The sequence below is a fragment of the Melospiza georgiana genome, chromosome Z, assembly GCF_028018845.1.
Source record: "Melospiza georgiana isolate bMelGeo1 chromosome Z, bMelGeo1.pri, whole genome shotgun sequence".
Lineage (NCBI taxonomy): Eukaryota > Metazoa > Chordata > Aves > Passeriformes > Passerellidae > Melospiza > Melospiza georgiana.
Window position 1 is genome coordinate 27,009,915 of NC_080465.1, and position 22,161 is coordinate 27,032,075.

The 22,161-nt window shown below is 38.0% G+C and overlaps 1 protein-coding gene across 1 annotated transcript in view; it reads right to left on the bottom strand.

The window, feature by feature from the left end:
• LRRC2 (leucine rich repeat containing 2) overlaps positions 1-22,161 on the bottom strand; it is a 73,559-nt gene that overhangs the window by 19,014 nt on the left and 32,384 nt on the right. Inside the window, exons 4-5 of the mRNA XM_058044270.1 lie at positions 18,037-18,193; positions 4,875-5,011 (exon numbers count right to left, since the gene is read on the bottom strand). Of these exons, the coding sequence (XP_057900253.1) occupies positions 4,875-5,011; positions 18,037-18,193 (294 nt within the window). The remainder of the gene's footprint in view (positions 1-4,874; positions 5,012-18,036; positions 18,194-22,161) is intronic.

Sequence of the window (22,161 nt, forward strand, 5' to 3'; positions counted from 1 at the left end):
TAGCAATGAAACAAGACAGGTTTGGAAGCATATGGATTTGAGGAATAATGTACTGGTAAAGCAACCTAACATTTTACATTTCTATAGAGATGGCTGGTCTCCCACCTACCAGGTAATGACTTTGAGATGTGTCAGTCACTGATCACAAAAACAAGAAGTAATATGAAAATGCCCAGTGGGCACTTATTTTGAAGTTTTCACACATGCATAGAGCTTGTGCCCCTGTTTTTCCTGCTAAATGTATGGCTTTGATGAAGAGGACTGGACAGACAACAAAAAGAGGACAAAAGAAACTGAAAATTTTCCAGTTATTGAATCACAGTTTTAAAATATCAATTGGAATTTTATTAATGTGTAAAAAGTTATTTATGTCTGTTCTGGATACTCTTGTGTTTGAAAATCATAGGTGACTAATGTTAGTGCCTAATAAATCCCTGATCATGTCAAGGGGTTTTTAAAGGCACACCTGTTAGCATTATTAAACTATTTAAGAGAGAACTATTTATAATTATATTTTTCAGGTAAGCAAAGAAGAGAAATAGCACCAGTTATAACTCCTGTGACCATAGAAAGCCTTTCCAGAGTGAATGTGTTCCTGGACCCATAGGTCATCAATGCAAGTAAACTAATTGGTTACCTAAAGATTAGAAGCAACCTGGGCTGCAGTTATCATACACTAATGGAATTCACCGTCCTGAGGGATATGAGTCAGTTGAAGAGCAAAGTCAGGACCCTGAGCTTTAGGAAAGCAAATTCCCAGCTCTTCAAGGGCTTAGTCAATAGCAGCTCCTTGGGAAACTTATGTCAGGGACAAGGGTGAAAAACAGAGCTGGTAGATATTTAAGGATGCCTTCCATTATGCACAATATCTTTCTACGCCCAGGCGTAAATGATTAGGCAAAGATGAAAAGGGTCTAGAATGGCTAATCAGGGAACTGCTGGTAAAACTAAAGGGAAAGAAGCGAATGCACAGCAAAAGCAGGGACAGGTAGCCTGAGAAGACAATAGGAACATACTCCATTTGTATAAGGGTGGGGTGAGGAAGGCCAAGGTGAAACTATAAGTGGATGTCTGCATCCACTTGGATGTGGAGCTCCACAGGCTGCAAAGGCACAGCTGCCTCCCCATGGTCTGCACCATGGGCTCCAGCAGAACCTCAGTTCTGGCACTTGCAGCACCTCCTCCCCTTTCTTCTGCACTGATCTTGATGTCTGCAGAGTTGTTCCTCTTACATATCCTTACCCCACTCTTCTCTGGTTACAACTACAGCTGCACTATAACTTTTATTTCATTATTAAATATAACAGAAGCATTGTTACCATTTCTGACTGACCCAGCCTTGGCACTGGCTCTCCCAGAGTTGGAGGAAGCTTCTAGCAGCTTCTGATAGAAGCCTGTAGTACCATGCTACCAAAACCTGACCATGCAAACCCAACACACAATGCTGAGGCACGCAGAAGACTGGGAGATGTTTCAGGACAGCCAGTGGATCTTCACCAAGGAAATGTTCTGCCTGGTCAGCCTAGTGGCCTTCTACAGTGGAATAACTCCATGAACAGGTAAGGAAAGGGTTCATATGTATGGATTTCTGTAAAGCCTTTGACATGGTTCCCCACAACATACTTCTTGTTGAGATAGAGAGATAGAAATAGAAATAGTCCAGGCACTTGGACATGCATGTTTCTTATAGGCTGATACAGCCACTTCATGAGGTGCATTTGGACAAGGATAATGTAAAGATTTTGGATGGGATGTCTCTCTGGCCATTACTCTATGTAAAAAAAAACCCTTAAATAATTTCTACTGGGCTGCATTTGGCCTTTATTACTTCTCACTAAGTTTTACACTGAAGAATACTGATGCCATTCTCACACACTCCTTTAATCTTCCCAGAAGAAACTTTTAAGGACTTGAAAGTCAAATAAAAATTTAACTTTCTAAGAGAAGATAAACATATTTATCAACCTTCTATGTTATTTTTTCTATTGATTGCCGAGTTTTCTCTTTCTTCCTAGTTTGTAAGGAGAAGCCATTCTCCTACTAAAACAGAGCTTGCACATATTTGCTTTATTATAATCTCCAGTTCCTAGTACTGACTCCACATGAGAGACACAGCCAACCCTTATGAGCATTTCACTGGATTAACGGATGTTAGCAACAATTTTATTGGACAATAAATGATATAATCTAACTTGTGGTCATTAATACTTGTATTGCTTGTCCATGGCAGTGTGCTGGCAGTGTGGGGAGTTCAGGGGAAGATGCTCTGCAGAAAGACACCAGAGGCTGCCCTAAATGGATACCAACAATTCCAGATGGCTCCAAGGGACTGAGAACAAGACACAGCAAAATTCCTCAGCAAAGTGTGTGGTGCCACTCTAAAAACTGATTTAAGAAAGAGGGAAAGGGACAAAATAAAAAGAGTGAGAAAGAACAGAGGAAATACCAAGTCAAAGCAGGAGGAAGCAGAGGCTCTGCATGGTGGAGTAGATTTCCACACTACAGCTCATGGAAGACTCATCCTGCTGCAGATGGATATTCCTGAAAAAAGCTCAGCCCACGGGGACCCCCATGACAAGGAGAGAACAAAAGTGTGAGGATGAAGGAGAAGCAGCTATAAACCACTGTGTTCTGGCTATAACTTTCCTTGCCATCCTGCGCTACTCAGGGACGGAATAGGAATCTGCAATTAAGTTGACCTTGGGAGAGAGGGGAAGAATTTTTTATTGCCTTTGTTCCTTATCACTGAAATATATGTTGACAAATATTAATCTTCCCAAAGTACAGTCTGTTTTGCCTACAAAAGTAAATGAGAAACAATCTCCCTGTCTTTTATCTTGAACCATGAGATTTCTCAAAATATTTCCTCCCAACGTCATGCTGAAGAGGGGGATGAAGTGATCAGACAGGTAGGCATTTGGCTTTTCAAAGCTAGCCCAGCACTATTTTTCTGTTTTCCCTTTTTAGACTGTTAAGACTAATTCAATATTTTAATTTATTAAACAGTTACCTGCTAATCACTATTTGTCTGAGTGTCAACATTAGACACCTATTATGTCAGCAAGGATTCTGATGCATTTGTTCTGCATAATATGAGCCATAGTGAGTATGCTAAAGGCCAAACACTTTGCAGCATTTCACATCATTCAACAAAAGTGTTCCTTTAATTGTATGTTCAGCTTCCAAAGCTGCCCTTGAAATTTTGATTCTGAGAAACTGAGTTTATAATCTAAATCAGAAGAGCTTGTGTAGCCTACCTCCCAGATCACTACAAATATAAATTGAGTTTCGGCCTCCAGAGAAACACAATAAATAATGCCAATATTTTTCTTCTTCACCTTTTGTACCATACTAATATGATGTTGCTTGCAGTTTTTACTATTATATATAGTTATTTGCACAACTCCAATTTTTTTCCCTAAGTTTTAAGTGAACAATTAGGCTATAACCTACGCTCACTTTTGCGGCTTTCAATTTCATTGAATAGGAGACTTTAAGAAGGAAACAATATTTTAGAGCTCTCCAAAGAAACATTGGTCTCTCAGGCTCAGCCCTGTAAAGACTTTTATGCACAGGTAGGTTTCCATGCAAAGGCTACCCATAATGCATAAACATGGGTAAATCCTTCCACTACAAGACATATGTAAGCAGCTGGGAAAACACTCAGTGGTTTTAAAACAGCAGTGACTGGGAGTAAATTTACCATCCACACGTTTGAATTTACTCACATATTCTCACAATATCTTATATTCTAAGATGATTTTGTTTAATTCATTTGCCTATTCAGGACATACGATTTCCTGATTCCATTATGGTTCTTTTTTATTAGTTAAATTCTATCTGTTTCAGTCACTGATTTTGCTATCCAAAGGAGAAGAGGCAGGAGAAAGGACACCTGCACTGGTTATTCTGTTGTTAGCATTTCTTTTCCAGGTGCATTTATTGTGTGAAGGTTCACTCTTTGTTTCCATTTTGTTCACTCATTTTTTAGCAATTCTTTTTAAATAAACTTTTTTACTATGAAAAGTCAGTGGAGAAAATTAATTACTATTACTTTCCTCGGAAGAGAACATAAGCAGGGCTAAATCAGATCTCACATAAGTTTAATCCACTCCAACATTGCAAATGAATTACCAGTAACAGATGTTTAGGGAAAAAGTAGGAATCAGTAAAGAAGAGGCTGACACTTTTCCCTGAAGGTTCCTCTACTCACCCCCTAGAAATCAGGATATTAAGAACCTGAGAAATACAGATGACAGCAAAAATTGTGGTTAGGTACCAGCCAATGATTTTATTTCCCCCTGACAATAAGTCTCAGAGCAGCTGTGGCAGAGAGCAGTTATGCAGCCAACAGAAAGAAAATAATGCTGGTGCATGCCTGGGAGTTCTTTTCTCAGTCTATTATACATTCATGGCATTCCTCACATGTAATATCCTTTTCAGAGAGATATTTGTGCTCATAGCAAAATGCAGTGCTGTTTGTAGAACTTTCCAAACAGTTTTTAAACTTAAACAGACAGTGGGAACAAAGTGTGTATGTGAATTTGACTACCAAGATGTATTTTATTTTTACAGAAAACAGGTATTTGCAGCCTTCTGCTTATTACCACAGCCAAATCCCCTTTAGGATCCTGTCCTCTTTAATATATCAGAATATATATAAGTAAAATTTAGTTACTGGAAAACCAAAACAAAGTACCTTGGCCCTATTTAAGTGCTTTTAAGGCATTTTCAATGATATTACTAGTAAAACATTATGGTTAAAAACTTCAAGGAATATGATTTAATCTGTTAGGAAAAGATTTGAACACTGTAATAAAATACCTTTTACGCCAAATAAAAAAGATGGAAACAAACATAGATTGTTATCTTACTTCAAATGGGAGCTCTGTTATTTCCATATTTCCAGACAAATCCAGTTTTTCTAGATTTTCACAATCACCCAGTTCAGGAGGAACTGACTTCAAATTATTGAAACTCACATTGAGCACTTTGAGGTTTTTTAAGCAGCCTGTGAGGGTAAGATAATTCAAATCAGTGTACTTAAAAATAAAAGAAAGAGAGAGAAAGCAAAAATAAAAGGTATACTCAGTTAAGCACAGAAAAAGCTCCTTATTGTGATGATGAATAAGATTAATAAATATTTTCTGCAGGGATCATTAACATTTTGAAGGGCAATAGTGCCCTTAATCAGCAATGCTTTTGGAGAGAGTTTGAAAGGACACAGCAAAGACATTCAAAGATCTTGTTTCTTCTGACAATGAGATGCCTCTTGACCTCATTTGAAACTAGAGAAGTTGGCTTTTGGCTTCGCCACTGTAGAAAATGTATTTACCTGCCAACTGAAACACATCTTTGCAACTTTTATACAACCTCCTTGTTGAGAACAATGACTCCTACTAAACTCACATCAAGAATTCTGTCTTTAGTATCCTGCATAACACACTTTTGATTATACAATGGATGGGTGCATGTGTTTCATTATTTTCTTTTTTGTGATTTATCATATCTACTGGCTTAATTTAAATGCCATTATAATATTCTATGCTACATTTACTAACAAAGATTTTTGTTTCTTCAAATTATAACTTCACATAATTGTGAACAAAAAGAGGATTAGAAACATAATTAAAATGAAATATCCTGAAAAAAAATGCAAGTTATTCTGTGAAAAAATCAAACTGGAAGATATTTGAAAGTATCAAACAGCTAATGTGGTAGCAAAGGAATCAGTGAATACATAACAAAATGAGAACATTTTATGGAAAACCTGGTTTTTGTATTACATGAATAATCACAGAATTGCAGAATCACAAACGGTTTCATTTGGAAAGAACCTTCAAAAATCACCTAGTACAAGGCCTTGTCCAATCTGTCTGAATACTTTCCATGATGAGTCATGCACAATTTCTCCAGGCATACTGTTCTAATGTCACATCACCTTCATCATAAAAAATTTCTTAGGTCCAATCTACACCTACTCTCTTTCCATTTGAAGCCATTGTCCCTTGTCCTGTTGGTACAGGCACTGGTGAAAAGTCTCCTCCTACCTTTCTCATAAGTGCACTTTAAATGTTGAAAGGTGGCAATAAGGTGACAACAGAACCTTCTCTCCTTCAGTCTAAACCCTCCCAACTGTCTCAGCTTTCCTTCACAGAAGTGTTCTGGACCTCTGGCAATCTTCACAGCCCTTCACTGAAGCCATTCCAGCAGGCTCATGCCTTTCTTGGACTGGAAGCCCCAAGACTGGATTAAGTTTACCAGGTGGAGTCTCACTCGCTTCAACATACTGGTCACACTCTTTTTGCTCAAGATACTGTTAGCTTTCTGGGCTGCAAATGCACATTGCCAGCTCACATCCAATTCTCATTCACCAGTATTCTCAAGTCCTTCTCTGTGGAGCTGTTCTCAATCCATTCACCCCCAGTCTGCACCAATATTAGAAATTGTCCCAGCACATGGGCAGGATCTTGTACTTTCCCCTGTTGATTTCCATGAAGTTCACATGAACCCACCTCTCAAGTTTGTCAAGGTGGTCCTGGATGGCATCCCTTCCTGTAAGGATATTAACTGTATGTACTCAGCTTGTTAACATCTACAATATTTCCCTCTATTAATTTATTTTCCTGTGGTATTCTCTTCTACCCAGTGAGAGAATACAGCATTTAGGAGGAAATGCAGAAGTAAGAAACACAAATGCATTCAGCAGTTGGCAACTCGGAGAGAACAGTCTCATTGTCAGCAAGTTCTCAAAGAAGACTAGATATTTTTAATGCAAGAGAAGACACAACAACCAAAACCTTACATAAATCAGAGTTCCACGTCTGGCCAGGACAGGACTAATTTTTCCTGTAGCTGATAAACGGCATGGCCAGGACCCAGACATTATTCTATACCACCTCACATCATAGTCAGGAGTGGGAGAAAGAGACTTTCTTCCAGCACGATGGGGTTCTGGTTTGGGCAAGTAACCAAGGCGAAGGGAGCTGCCTGATTTATTAATTTTCTATTGTCAGGGTTTTTTTCTGTGTGAATGTCGACTTTTCTTGTAACTTCTGTAATTAGCATTGTGGTTGTTACTGTACATTTCATTAGCTTATTGCTGTTTCTGGTAAATTTTTTCTTCTGTCAATGTTCAATCTTTACTCTTTGTTCCTCCCATTCTCCTCTCGAGAGTGCTACAGAAAGAGGAAAAGGGGAAAGCCAGGGAGCAAAATGGAGTTGTGCATGGTTTGAGGAGTCTTGGGGGGCCCCTGAATTGGGGGTACCACCTAAATCATAACAATCAGTCTTCTATTTATAACCAGGATTTTTAAGAATCTGGTGTTTCATTAGATTTGGTTGACACTGTAGAATACAAAGAGTCCTCACAGTGTCATAGTAGTGTTCTTATCCTTAAGACATTAACATTTAGTTAAACTTCTTCCAAAGCAAATGTTGGCTTAGAGTTGTTCACCTTTTGCAATCTATGGAAATCCTCACCAGAGGGTATTTAGTGCTTCCACAGAAAAGGACAGAGAAGACACATAAAGAGTAGAAAGTCCTACATTTTTTCCCTGAGAAGTTGCTGTTGCCAGGGCCAGAGACACGCAGTTTTATGCCAACACTAGCAGTTGCCAGATCACTCAGCATAAAACCCACAGTTTCCCTTGGACACAACTGTGTCTTTAAATGATGACTGGACCACCCAAATCATCTCACATGTGGCAGACAAGGCATATATTGTGATAACTATGTTACATTAATCTCAACAAGTTATAACAACGAAAAACACAGGGTCTTCCACCCAGCTTCCTTCCAGTTCTAGCTCTGCCAGAAACTAAAGTGTATTTCAAAATTCAATTTTCCTTTTAGGATAGTGACCTTGTTTTCCTTTACTGTAAGCTGCTGGTTTAGTTAAAATAGAAGAAAAGATTTCTGTAAGACTACAACAGGCATTGTTTTGCCAGTACACTCTTATCTGACAAGGGTCATTGGGGTAATAAAACAAATTTAATTGTGTCAACATGTGAACTACATTTTAAGCACCTAAAAATTATAGAAGTTTAGTCTACTGATCAGGAAACCTCACCAGGTTTAGTGTCATAATGTAGATGAAGATATTATATCACGTGCTAAGTGTCATAATCATGAATTTAGCACTTCATTGCAACAAAATTATGACTGAGACAGAAATGCCTTAAAACTAGAGAATCAGAAAATCAGAATTTACTTCCTCAACCAACTAATCCCTTGTTAAAGGAGAGCAAATCCCATTGGAATGAAAGAAGAACCATTTATTCATTAGCCCTGGACTGTTTTGCCTGTTCTTTCAGCACTGGAATATTATACTGGTTCTATCTGGAATGGAGTTAGTGCTTCTCATAGCAACTCATATAGTGTTATGTTTTGGATTTATAACCAAACAATGGTAATAACTGAACAGTGGTAATACTGCAAATTTTTTTTTCTCACTCTGATGCCCCAGTGAGTCAGCTAGGAGTGGGCAAGAGGCTGAGAGGTGACAAGGCTGACACATTGGATCCAAACTGACCAAAGGAATATGCTGTAAGTCACATTCAGCAGTAAAAGCAGGAGACAGAGGTGGAATGGGAGTGAGTTTTAAGATCTCTATTGCTTAGAGACTGAATGTGGATCAATTTGTGGTAAATGTTTTTGCATCACTGATTTGTTTACATCTTTTTAAACTCTCTTTGTCCTGATGCATGAGTTTTCTCACTTCTGCCTTCCCCTTTCTCTCCCCCTCCTCCTGTGGGAGACAGGACTGCAGGGGGCTAAGCAAGCTGTATGAGGCTTAGCTGCCTACAAGTGCTAAACCACAACAGACGTTGCTAATTTTTCAGTCACTGAAAGTTCTGCCTCTCAGTTCCATTAGTAATTGAAGAACTAACTACTAATGGACTACTAGGCAAGGCATCTGGTGTTACCAACATGATAGTCACTGACTCATCTAACTCTGCTCAGGTGGTCACCTCTGATGCATTAGAGACTTGGAGCAGAACCATGAAATCACAAAAATATAGCAGCCTTTCTGGGTAGTGGGACGCACCCAAGCACAGCTTCTCTGCCTGGTTTTCACAGCACCTAACAGGAATGTCAATGTTCCCAGTATGATTTGCAGGTATGAGAAAAAAAATAAGTAAAAAATGAATCACATTTTTTCTTGTCATATATAGTCTCTCTCTAACACAACAGAAGGGCACTAGAGATTCTACAGTCAATTTACAGTAATTGCTGTGACTAAGATTATGAAAATTACTGGGAAAAGGCATGAGTCATGCAATTGAATTTTATTTCCATAACAAATGCAGGACAACATAGATGAATGGGATGAAGCTTGCCAAGATCTGCCTGCAGGGAGCAATCTCTTGGAATTCTATAGGGGCTATTTTTCACCTCTGGGCTCTTCAGTTGATTAAGTTATGCCACCTGACAAGTGAGCAGTAGTCAAACAATAACACGCCCTCTAGGGCAATAAGAAACATATAAGACTAACCAGGATATCCTGGATAAAATCCTTGCATGACCACTTCACATAAGCACATTTTTTTCATTTCAAACATTTCATTTGAAAAGTAGTTTATTTTTCACATCTGCTGCTGTTATGGTACTATTAGAAGTTACTGAGTTTCTCAATTTTCTTCATTTGGAATAATTTCAGATTGCTTGCCTAAATTTATTTGTAGAAGTTTTATAAACATCCATTCCTTTGTCAAGTTCATCTTTCAATAATTTTTTTTCCTTACCTGGTGTTTACTTCTGATGTTTTCATAGTTAACAGACATCTCAGAATTAATTTTACTAGTCTGAATAAGCCATTTTTTCTAGTCTCTGCTGACAAAATAAAAATTCCTCTCCTTAAATGGTCCTAATAGACTTATTTTGCATCTGTTCTCATCTAAAATTACTGAGTAGTCCTCCTGTGACTGTTAGATTTGGAATTTCATTTATTTCATTTTTTGCATTTAATGATCTCTGACATGCTGCACGAAAACTGAATACATGATCTTGAGCTCTGCAACTGTGAATTTAATCTCTGTATTTTTTTAGAATCCTATCTGCTCATCAGCCTTACCATATTTCCACCTGTTTTGTAGTGACAACACACAGACAAACTGTGTCAGAAAATTTCAGTAACCCTATTCCTGAAAATTGCTAAGTGTCAAGACTGATCCTTGAGAAAATCCATAAATAACCTCCTTCATGACCAACATTTTCTCTTTCCAAGTAAACACATTTTTGCCTCTGGTTTAATTGTTCATTTTACAATGGCATCAAAGTGCCTTCTGTTAGAGTCAAACATTCATTTTCCATAGTTCTCTGTATCAAACTGGTCATGGAATACCAGGTAGACAAGATCTACTGCTTGAAGCTCAGTCATATTTTCGAAAGATAGAAACAAAATGAGTTGGGAACAACTTGCTTCTCCTTTATAAAATTTTTATTTCAGCCTGGTTTCCATTCAGCACCACATCTCTGATTCCTTCCTGTAAATAACTATTTACGATGTTTGTAACAAACAACGTAGATAAGGATAGAGTTAGGTTATATAAACTGTCAGAATGATAATCCAGATTACAGAGTGAAACCTGCTAGGCAAACTTTGTCAGAGAGAGCACAAATGTGTGACTATAAAAAACATATATGAAAACTAAAGATTCTCAAATCCTGCGTCTTGACTTAAAGTACACAAAATTGTGGAGGGATGAATCTCAAAATATTCTTCAAATACCACAGACATTGCCATTTGGAGGAGGGGGAAAAAGAAGGGTGTTAAGGCAGTATGGACTTTCACAACCCTGAAACCTGCATCTAGGGGCTTATTTATGTCTTCTTAATGCAGAAGTTATCCACCATCTTTGGTAGGGTGCCCAGTAAAATCAGGCTTAATGAGCATGTAATACAGCTCTTTAGGAAGGCAGAGAGGAGGTGACACCTCTTCCATGATTGTACAAATGCAAAACAGGATTTGACTCCCACACATGTTACTTATACATTCATATAATATTCAAGCACAACTTCTGAATTAAAAGCAATAATAGTAAAATAATTGCTGTACAATGCTCCTTTTACCTATGCTTCATGTTGCTGAATTTTCACTCAAAAAAATATGTAAATTCTGGAATTAAGCAGATAACATTTCTGTGTTTTCCATGGAGAGGCAGTAAAAGCCAAAATTAAATCCATGGCCACCCTAAAAGTTTCCCAATTAATATTTCTTCTTTAGATGAGAGATCCAGTGTCATAGTTGTTACATATATTCACAGTTTAAATTTTTAATTCATTTTTTAAAGCCTGAATTGGTAATTAAATTCTGTAATTTCTTATGAGCAAAGCAGCATTCTAATAATGCTAGTACAAATTCACCTTCTACACAAGCCTACATTAGTGGTTCTAAAAAGGTGTCAGAGACAAAACAGAGATGAGGTTACAGAATGCCTTTATCATCTAAAGATCCTATTAAATGTAGATCCACTTGAAAAATGCTGGTAAACTTTTTACATTAATCTGCAAGCATAGAATAATTGAAATATGGAATATCTTGGCTTGGAAGGGACCTTGGAGATCATCTAGTTCCAGCCCCTCTGCCATGGGCAAGGCCAGCTTTCACTAGAGACCAGGGTTCTCAAAGCCCCATCCAGTCTGGTCTTGAACACTTCCAGCGTTGGAGCATACACAGCTTATCTGGGCAATAATTGCCTGATCAGTCTCAGAGGAAAGAACATCTAATATCTAAACTAAACCTACCCTCCTTAACTTTATGGCCATTACCCTTTGTCCTGTTACTACATGAGCTTGTAAACAGCTATCCAGTTATTTTTATAGGCTTCCTTCAGGTACTGAAAAGCCATAGAAAGGTCACCCCAGAGCCTTCTTTCCTACAGGCTGGACAAGCTAATTTCTCTCAGCCTGTCATCTCAGGAGAGGCCCTCGATCCCTCTAATCACCTTTGTGTCTCTCCTCTGATATCATTCCAACAGATTCACGTCCTCCCTGTGCTGGGAGCCCAGAGCTGGATGCAGGTTCCAGGTGGGCTCTCCCGAGAGCAGAGCAGAGCTCCCTCCCCTGCTGCCCACGCTGCTCTGGGTGCAGCCCAGGACACGTTTGGCTCTCTGGGCTGGGAGTGCCCATGGCTGGGTCATGTCCAGCCTCTCACCCACCAAGCCCTTTTCAGCAGGGCTGCTCTGCATCCGTTCATCCCCCAGCCTGTGCTGGCCCCAGAGTATGTCTCAACCCAAGCACAGCACCTGATTCTTGGTGTTGTTAAACCTCATGAGATTCACATGATCCCTTTCGTCCTTTCTGCTTCCTTCTAAAATGGGCACAACATTTTTGATCTTTCAGTCCCCTGGGACTTTACCTGACTGCCATGACTTTCAGAGAGTGGCTTAGTGGCTACATCAGGCAGTTCCCTCAAACTTCTGGGATGCATCTCATCAGTTTTCATTGACATTCAGGCTCCTCAGATGGTCATGAACCTGATCTTTGCTTACAGTGCAAGTGTCTTAACTCCCCCAGCTCCTGCCCTCAGTGCCGTCCACTCAGGAAGTGTGAGAAGAGAGACTGGCATTGAAAACTGAGTCCAAAATGTCCTCATAAAAACAGTCAACTTGTGACACCAGTGTTTAATACTGCCTCTCCAAAGGGAGGGTATGAACAAAATTTTCCTCTGTTTCATACAAGATTGAGCTGTTGGAAAATCACATTGAATTCTTAATAAATGACAAACATAATAGATGAGTTTGCAGTTCCTCAGAATAGGCATTTAAGATGAGAATATGTATTTTCTTCTTGGAAACTCACAAAACACATTGGGAATCTTATTAATAGAAAAAGCTATTTTAGGTATCAAGAAGTCACCTAAAATTCTATTACTAATACTTTTCCCTTCTGAATTCTAGAAAATTGAGTTAACGATATGAACAAAGGAAATTTTATACTGTGCCTAGAAAAGAGACAAAAATTTCCTGATTTCTTAATAAAGTATGCCTCAAAAGCAGTTATTTTTAGTCCTAAATACTTGGAAAATCAAAAATAGGAGAGGACACAGTACAAATATTTTATTAACAGCTCTTTGAGAAGTATAATTTACAGGACAAAAAAATCCCAGTATAACTTTACAGTTCCGTGCCAGCGTAAAGGCTTTGGCAACATATGAAACTCCAGTTCACTATTTCCTATGTGAATGTGAGAATGTATTGTTGGATAGTTTCAGTTATAGCAATTACTAATGTACTAGCACTATTTTACATGCAGGAATTGCACTGCAGCCACAGAGCCAAAGCTAAAGCTGTAATCTCACTCAGAAGATAAAGAAAATCCCCTGGCTACACCTCATTCGTGACTTTTTCTCTGTTATTCCTAGGCAAACCATTTAAAATAGACAATGCCTTTCTTTCTCTTTTTTCTTTTCTTTTTTCTTTTCTTTTCTTTTCTTTTCTTTTCTTTTCTTTTCTTTTCTTTTCTTTTCTTTTCTTTTCTTTTCTTTTCTTTTCTTTTCTTTTCTTTTCTTTTCTTTTCTTTTTTTCTTTTTTCTTTTCTTTTCTTTTTTCTTTTTCTGATAAAAATATTTACTATTACACAAAACTATCAAATAAAAAGTATTTTCAGCTGTCTTCTGTTACAAATATGTTGTTGTTCATGTACATATATGACTATAAAAATGTGATAGGAAATATCTGAAAATAGATTCAACTCCTTCTTCCCTCGGATTCAGAGACTAGCATTATCTTCTAAATCTAGTAAAACAGGAATATGAACATCAATATTCCAGAAGTCCAGAAACTTCTACTGCAGCAATTATTCTTTTCATTGAAAATATTCTTATCACCTGATGTTCTCTTATACCTTTACCTCTTGTGAGAATCAAAAGTTGTCATAATATGCCTCACCAGGTTATCCTCTGCTGGATGATTTGTTGACCTAAAGTTGACTTTAATTCTGTCTGAAGATTAAAGACTCAACAAGATGCATGTCACTGCCCACATCAACTATCTGTCATTGCTTTCAAGTACATTTGAGCTGTGATATTTAACTAGTTATTGCTATTTTGTAAGCAGAAGACAAAATGATGAATACCTTAGCACTTAACCTTTCCAGACACCTTACCTTTGATTTAACACTCAGTCCTCACTCTTTGCTTAGAGCTCCAAAATCAAACCCATATCAACAATTTTCCTTGTGAAAATTTAGTAGATAAGTTGACTTGTATATTAGTATACTTAAAATATTAAAGATTTTACTTAGAAGCAGTATTCAACAATTTCTAATCATCCAAGACCTTCCATAATATTGCATTATGAAAATAATTAACATTTCCAATACACATTTATATGCATCTCTGTATGTATATATAGTACATGAAATAAAAGCACAGCTATTTGCAATTTGCAAGCATATCCCTTTACACATAAACAAAGATAGCATTACAAAAATTAAGACAAAGCTCCTCTGTAATTTATGCCATAACAAAAAGAGCAGTTCCAGTGCCTTACTAACACGTGGCCTATCAACACACAACATTCAGTAAGACTGAAAAACATCAGGAAGTTTTGGCAAAAAAATGCTGAACAATCTTGGAGTGGATTTTTGTATTGTTTAATTTTAGACAACATGAGTGATTATGCATTATTTTCTGGGTAAGCTAGAATTACTACTGCAATATAGAATTATATATAAGTTACATGTATATATATATACAGATATATATATATATTTGATATAGATATAGATGATATAGATATAAATATAGATTAGATATAATATATATATATATGTATAAGTAATATCTATAGCTTAGCAAACCTCTAAATTTAGTTATGCAGTGTCTAATGTTCAAATATATGTTTCCACTGAGGAGTTATTAGATTTAATGAATCATGAAAAATAAAATTTCTGAACAAAAGTTCTCGGGTGAGAGGAGGATGATGAGAGCTTTAATACCATGTCTGAGGGAAGCCCTACAAAAAAGCATTTTCTAACATTCTCTGGCCCTTCCAGGCAAATATTTGCATTAAAAAACAGCAACAAAAGCATTGAAAGAAATAAATCATGGGTATAAACTAGTGAGATAAACATATTGGAGGGAAAGTGAATAAATGGGAATTACATAAAAGATACTGATGAGTAGAAATCCCATCATTTTAATGCAGTTGAAAGAACAGTGATTCGTACTAGAAACATTGAGACCTTTTTCCTTGTTTCCCAAAAAAAGTCTAATAAAGGCTCTGCATTACCTTCTACTAGAACAACCTACTTGTCCCCTGGTCATCAATGGGGTTCCCCTGGACTCAGTGCTGGGGCCAGCCCTCTTTAGAGTCTTTATTTCAGAATCACTGGGCTGGAAGAGACCTTCAAGACCCATCATTATGTCCAACCCAGATCATCAAATCCAGCCCAAAGATCATTGAGTCCAACCCAAAGTCACTATTGTTGATCTGGATGTGGAGATCAAGTGTCCCCTAAGCCACTTTGAAAACAACACTAAATTGGGCGGGAAGATTGATCTATAGAGGGTAGGAAAGTTATTCAGAGTCATCTGGACCAGCTGGACAATGGCCCAAGAGAAATTATATGAGCCATGTTCTGTTCTTGGGTCACAATATCCCCAGACAGCACTACAGACTTGGGAAAAAGGAGCAGGAAAGCTGCCTGGCAGAAAAGGATCTGGGGAAGCTGGTTGAAAGCCAGTCAAATATGGTCCAGCTGTTGCTAGTAAATTGTTCTTATCTCAATTCATGATCTTTACATTTTCTACCTCAAATTTTCGTCTCCACATGGCTGAAAGGGGAGGGGAGAGGGAGAGAGGAATGAGTGAGTGACACATGGTTTGGAGTGCTTCAGTGGGAACATTAAGTTAGGGAATACTATTTCTAATCCACAAACCCGAGACACTGAGGTGATGCAGAGTGTCCAGAGAAGGGCAACAGAGCTGGGGAGCACAAATTTTATGAGGTGCAGCTGAGGGAGCTGGTATTGTTGATCCTGGAGAAAAGTAAGGTGATCTTATCACTCCCTACAACTGCCTGAAAAGTAGGCTGTAGCAAAGTGAGGGTCAGTCTATTCTCCCATGTAAAAAGTGGGAGAAGTGAAAGGATGAGAGGCAATTACCTCAGGTTGCACAAGGGGATGTCTAGATTGGATATTAGATGAAAAGGTCTTCACTGAAAAGTTGGCCAGGCATTGGAACAGGCCACCCAAATAACAGGTAAAATTACCATCCTCGAAAATGCTAAAAAAAATGTGTGCATGTGTCACTTCGGTACATGATTTACAGATGAACACCCTGGGGATAGGTTTATGGTTGGCCACAATGATCTTAGAGGTCATTTCCAATCTTAGCAATTCTGTAATTCTGAGATCTGTATTCATGCTTTTATTGTAGAAAGAGATTTAATAGCATTAGTGTTTGGGTTTTTTCGGAATCATTTTCATTAACAGTGCATAATATTATAAGAATAAAAAAAAATTTTCCTGCTTCTACCTGCCTCAATGGTTAAGCAACAACTCCTTAAAACTCTTTGTTCAATGACTTAGGGTATCATCTGGCAGGAAACTAGCAGCCTTTCACCTTTCTTCCATGCTATTTCCACTTTCTTCCAAACTATGTCTTATAAGGCGTTTGTCCATTAAACTCATTGACCTATATGAGTTCTGCAATCAAAGTGCTGATAAAATAGTTAGTGTTCATTTTATGTCCATTATGTCCTGCTTGTGTCTTGTTTACTAGCTGTTAGTGTGTTTAGATGCCAGGCTGAAGCTATAAAATAGAACTCAATGTCTATGTAAAATTTTCTTTCTAAAATATAGTCCTAGTAAATAAATCAAAAGCATGAGTGTTACTTGACTAATAGAATACTAAAAGAGTAGAAAGTTCTCGCTCAGATTTCTGTGTTTCAGGATGGTCCTCCTCTTTCTGTTTTTACTTAGTTAAACTTTTGATATCAAGAGAGGTGAGGTTTTCAGTCATTAAACTGTTCTCTCTTAATGTACATAAGAAATGGCACTCATGGGAAAAGCTCAGGACTGCTGTATTCAAATTAAAGGCTGAGGTATCAGCACACCTAGGTGCATGAGCTCGACGCTGGGGAGCCCACAATGGGCCCAGTTTCTTCAGCTCTCAAACATACCACCTGTTACAGCTATATTTTTTCATTGTAAGAATAGTAAATCCCTCTCAATACCAATACAATCTGTCAAACAAGCTTTTCTATTGTAAGACCTAAAAACATAGGTGAGGCAAGCATTAAAATTATTGTTACGTAGCTTAAAATGTCAAGGGCCAAAGTATTTAAGCATTGAGAATTTGTTCCTCTAAAACTTATAACACCAGGCTGAGTAGATTTAGTTTAGATATCACAAAGAAATTCTTCACTGTAAGGGTGTTGACGCACTGGCACAGGTTGCCTAGAAAAGTGGTGGAAACAATGTCCCTGGAAACATTCACGGCTGGGTTGGAAGGGGCTCTGACCAACCAGGTCTAATGAAAGGTGTCCCTGCCGACAGCAATGGAGTTGGAACTAGAAGACCTGTAAGGTCCCTTCCAATTCAAATTTTTATATGAATCAATTACTCTATATGTCTTTAAAAAATTAAGATCATTATTGAACTCTTAAAAAAATTAAAATGTATATTTTTTGCAGGATTCTATTTTTTTGTTCCTTTTCCCCACAATCTTATTTTCAATTCATCTTGTTTGAGGCTTAAAATTCTCTAATATTTCTATTTTTCTTAATCTGTAAGACATATAAAACACCACCTGTTCCCAGAAACTCTCCATCTATTGAATACAAGCAATAACTGCCTTAGATAACAAAAATGTCCTAATGTTTTCCTGTACCATATTCATAGCTCTCAGTGCAAATTTGCAAGTATAATTAAAGCCAGAGAGATATAAAAATGTAGTGGGGACTGTTCAGTGTAAATGAGGAAGACAATTACCAGTAAATTAACAAGAATATCCATGGATGCTCATTTCCCTGCAATAGAGTTAAATGGTATGAGTATAAAATATCCGAATATCTTGGACCAACTCACCAATCTCTGCTGGAAGATGGTTGATTTGATTTTTTGACAATTCCAGTACTCTCAGATCTTGAAATAGTGCAAGGTAGGCTGGAATGGTCTGTATCAATGTATTGTACACATGCCATTCTTTCAGATAGATCTGCTCTTTCAGGGAATCTGGGAGTTCCTGTAAATGAAATAAGAACTGGTAAACAGAAAGCATGAACTTAGAATTTTGTTACTCTGTTTCCAAATAAGGAGAAAAATGCACTTGGCCTTAATTATCTTGGTGTAGAATAGTAGTTTGCCAAAGCCTTACAGAAGCTGTCTGCTTTTGAGGAGCGCTGCAGCTGTCTTCATCACATATCCATTTTTTTACCTCCTAATGCAATTATTTGCTCTAAAACAGAAACCTATCTGAAGAACTCAATCTGTTTGATGTCTCACACATTATTTCCTTTTTCCAGATGGAGGATTTCTTTAAAACACATTTCAGTGCTTTAATTCACACATCAAGATGTAGTAAAATGCAGCACAGAACAGAAGAGTGCGTAGAGAATATCTAAATAGGGTTTGCTAAAAAAAAAAAAAAGAGGTGTGATTTTGTTCTGAAAGCCTGCCAATGCTTCAAAACTTGTTTTCCAAGAGGGAACAGAAACCATTTCAGATACTATATACAAATATCACCTGGCTTAACTTCCTAAGATGCTGCAGCAATGTTTAAAAAAATTTAGAGGATTTCCTTAGAAACAATGAAATTGATTTTAAAATTTAAAAACAAAATCGAATTTTAAATCAGTCCACATTTGCAAGTAATTTTTATTTAGTCATGCAAAATCCTTTGCTTTCAAAATTCAAAATAATTTTGACATTTCCTGTAATTTCTGACTTATTTTCAGATTATTCTATTTAACAAAATCTTCAATACATGAATGAAACCTAAATTTATAAAGCTTTACATTCTTACAAAATTGCTTTAATTAATTGGTAGTCGCTTCAGATGTCTTTGTTTGAATTGTCACCAAATTCTTTGGACTTGAAATAGACAAAACTAAATTCCAAAAGTTGAAGATCAGATCATTTAACCCCCACTTTCTTAAGCATTGCATAATTTACCAGTCTGTCCTAGCTTTTATAACACTGTGCACAAGTAACATGTGGAATAAATAATCTGGAAGAGGTTCTGCCACTAACTTTGCTCTGTAAGAAGAGATGTGAGTGTTTCGGGCTTTGATTCTTTTATAAATTTCAGATTGTTTCCTATGCATGAAGAATATGGCACAGTAGGAATTACTATTTTTCATTAAAATTATATTGCCCTCTTTTTTTTTTCTCTCTAGATTTCATATTTTTCCCAAGACATTTGTAAGAATGACGCATTTGAAATTTTAATAGTGCTGAACTTCTGTATTAGCAATAGTGCTACTTAACTCTTAGTTAAATTAAAACATCTAAATATAATTATAGATATTCTGGACTGTTGATCAGAAGCCATTTTTTGGTTGTTATTGCCTCACATTTCAGTTATTTTCAAATTTATGCATGCAGACATAATGCCTATGTTTTGTCGTTCTGGCTTGCTACCTTCCCTTCCATATTTGATAAGATAATTTCCTTTCTTACTTCACTTTCCGATTAGGTATATGTGTGTATTGCATTGTGATCCATCTTCTTTATTTGTCAGTTTATGACAATTAAAAAATAAAATGCCTCAAATGCCTCAGGGCTGGTAGGGAGAAACCTCTCCAACTTTGTGGCATTAGTTACTATTTCTCATCTTCAGTGCTGCACATTTTTCTGCGGCAAAATAAAATAACAGAGGACAACAGCAAATGCAATTAGTATTCTCTTTCTTATCTATGAAGAATGGAAAATTCAGTACAGAGGAGATCGTATTTAGCTGGAGTGTTATAGATATCTCTGTAGGGAAAAAACATGATTCAGAGAGAGAGATTAATAAACATATTGGAGAGGAAAAGACGTCTATATTAACAGACAATATATTCCACTCTATTTCTCCACACTGCAGGTCAGTCTCTGCTTTTCTATTGACATAAAGAGTTTTTTTCACTTTATTGTCACAATACACTATCTGCAGCTCTTTGGTGGCAAATACAGCCCTTTGTCCTCTGAAGCCAACAGCCACGCTCTTCTCCCACACAGAAGGGAGAAGAAATAAGTTCTCCTTGATACATTGAAAACAGTGCAGCATACAAGGCTCTCTACCAGAGCAAGATCAAACTCATTCACCACTTCAGAAAAATTAAGCCAAAAAATGAAAAATATTTATTACTAATGCATCACTTTTTTTTAACTCTTCATGTCTGCGTTGACTTGTTTAGAGCACCAAGATATTTCTGTGCAGCAACAGAAAAGCATTTAGTCACTACTTCAAAAGAATGGAAGTAGATTCCATTCGTCTACCAACTGCCAACTTGCTTTCATTTCTTGCGAATATTTCTCTATATCATATGACCATATTTACATTTTGCGAATACAAGAATGCAAATACTTTGCTACTGCGTGCTTTTTCAATATTTTCCATTTTAAAATGTATTTATGTTTGTGTTGCTGAAACATAAATTGATGTGATATTTTGCTTCATTAGAGACTAGATAGGAATGGGAACTGAAACTTCCACAAGCTTTATGTTTGTTTTACTGTCTGATTCTCTTGTGTTCTTTTGTAATCTTCTGCTGCCATGCTAAAGCTGGCAGCCTGCTGATAAATTGCTGCGTGAAGACCGACATTTGGAGGATAGCCAGTCTTTTGCCTTTAACAGCAAAACAATACCTCAAACTTGTTTGATTTTTGGAAGTGAAAAATGTTTTAAAAGGAAATAAATAACAAACATACAACTATTGCTGATTATAATATCTCTAATTAGAAGAGAATTCACCTGCTAGACCTGAGTCTGAACTAAAACTGTGATCAAAGCTCTAAGTTTAAATTTGGTTTCTTTTCCAGCTCTATACTTTTATCTGTAATGGGCCAATATAAAATTTTGGATCCAAATCTCCCACTCTTTTAAAACAATGTGAAGCTAGTTCCAGGCACTCCCTGCTGCAGGTCCCCAGCACAACACTGACACTGTCCCCATGTCCCCCCTGTTGTCCCCAGCACAACTGTGTGTTCTCTTTCACCCAGTGCGTGAAAGGCCGATCCACACAAGCATTCTTTGATTAATTTACAGTTTTGCATAGAAAGGATTGCTGGGGGGCAAGCCATATACCTTAACAGGGCAATTCTATCAACACCTAGTTTATCCTTCTGACATCTGGACATCACTCCTCAGACACTGGCTGCCCAGGGTGGTGGCACCCCAAGCGGCTGAAGGCAGACAGGGCTGAGCTCAGCAGGGCCACAAGCACTGGGGCTGTGTGGGAGGGGATGGTTTAGGTCAGCTGGAGCCTCTGTGTGGAGAAAGCAGGAACTGCCAGGCATTTCTGCTTCCATCTGGGTTCCCTCAGTCCCAGACAGCTCTGAGCTGTTATAAGGGTGCTGGGGTGTGGGGTCCATTGCCACAGCAGCACATTCCAGGGCCCTTTGTGATGCAGGGTTCTCATGGTGCCTAGAGACCACTGTTACACAGGGCCACGCCCTGACCCTGAGGTTACCTAAAGAGCACTAAGACTGGAGTGGCCAGTCCCAGGAGAACACTTCCTTCAGAAGGTACCACTCTCTTCTCAGTGGCAGAGATTGCCAAAGAGGCACAGGGTGAAGGACTCAGGGGATGGGACCACCAACTCCTCTTCCTACTCCTCCTCCTCTTCTTCCTCTTCCTCCTCTTCATCTTTCTCCTCCTGCCCACAGGTGGGCCCCATGCAGCCATAGGCAGCACTGCAGGCAGACAACCACTGTGTGCCTCTCACCACTGAAGCTCAAGAGATGTCCAAGGCAGCAGCTTCTGACTTCATCAAGCAGGTGACAGCAGCAGAAGCAGAGAGCCAGGGAGCTGCTGTGCACAGCCCCTGCAGCCCACCCCCCAGCTCCTCGCCAAGCCCTCTGGAAGCCCACATCCCCAGCAGGCGATGGGCAGGGGCAGCAGCAGGGGCAGTCCTGGAAGTACCAGAGACCAAGAAGATCTTGGTAGAGAAGAGGGAATGCTTGAAACTCTACAACCTCCAACACCTGTTTCAGGTGGAACACAATGAA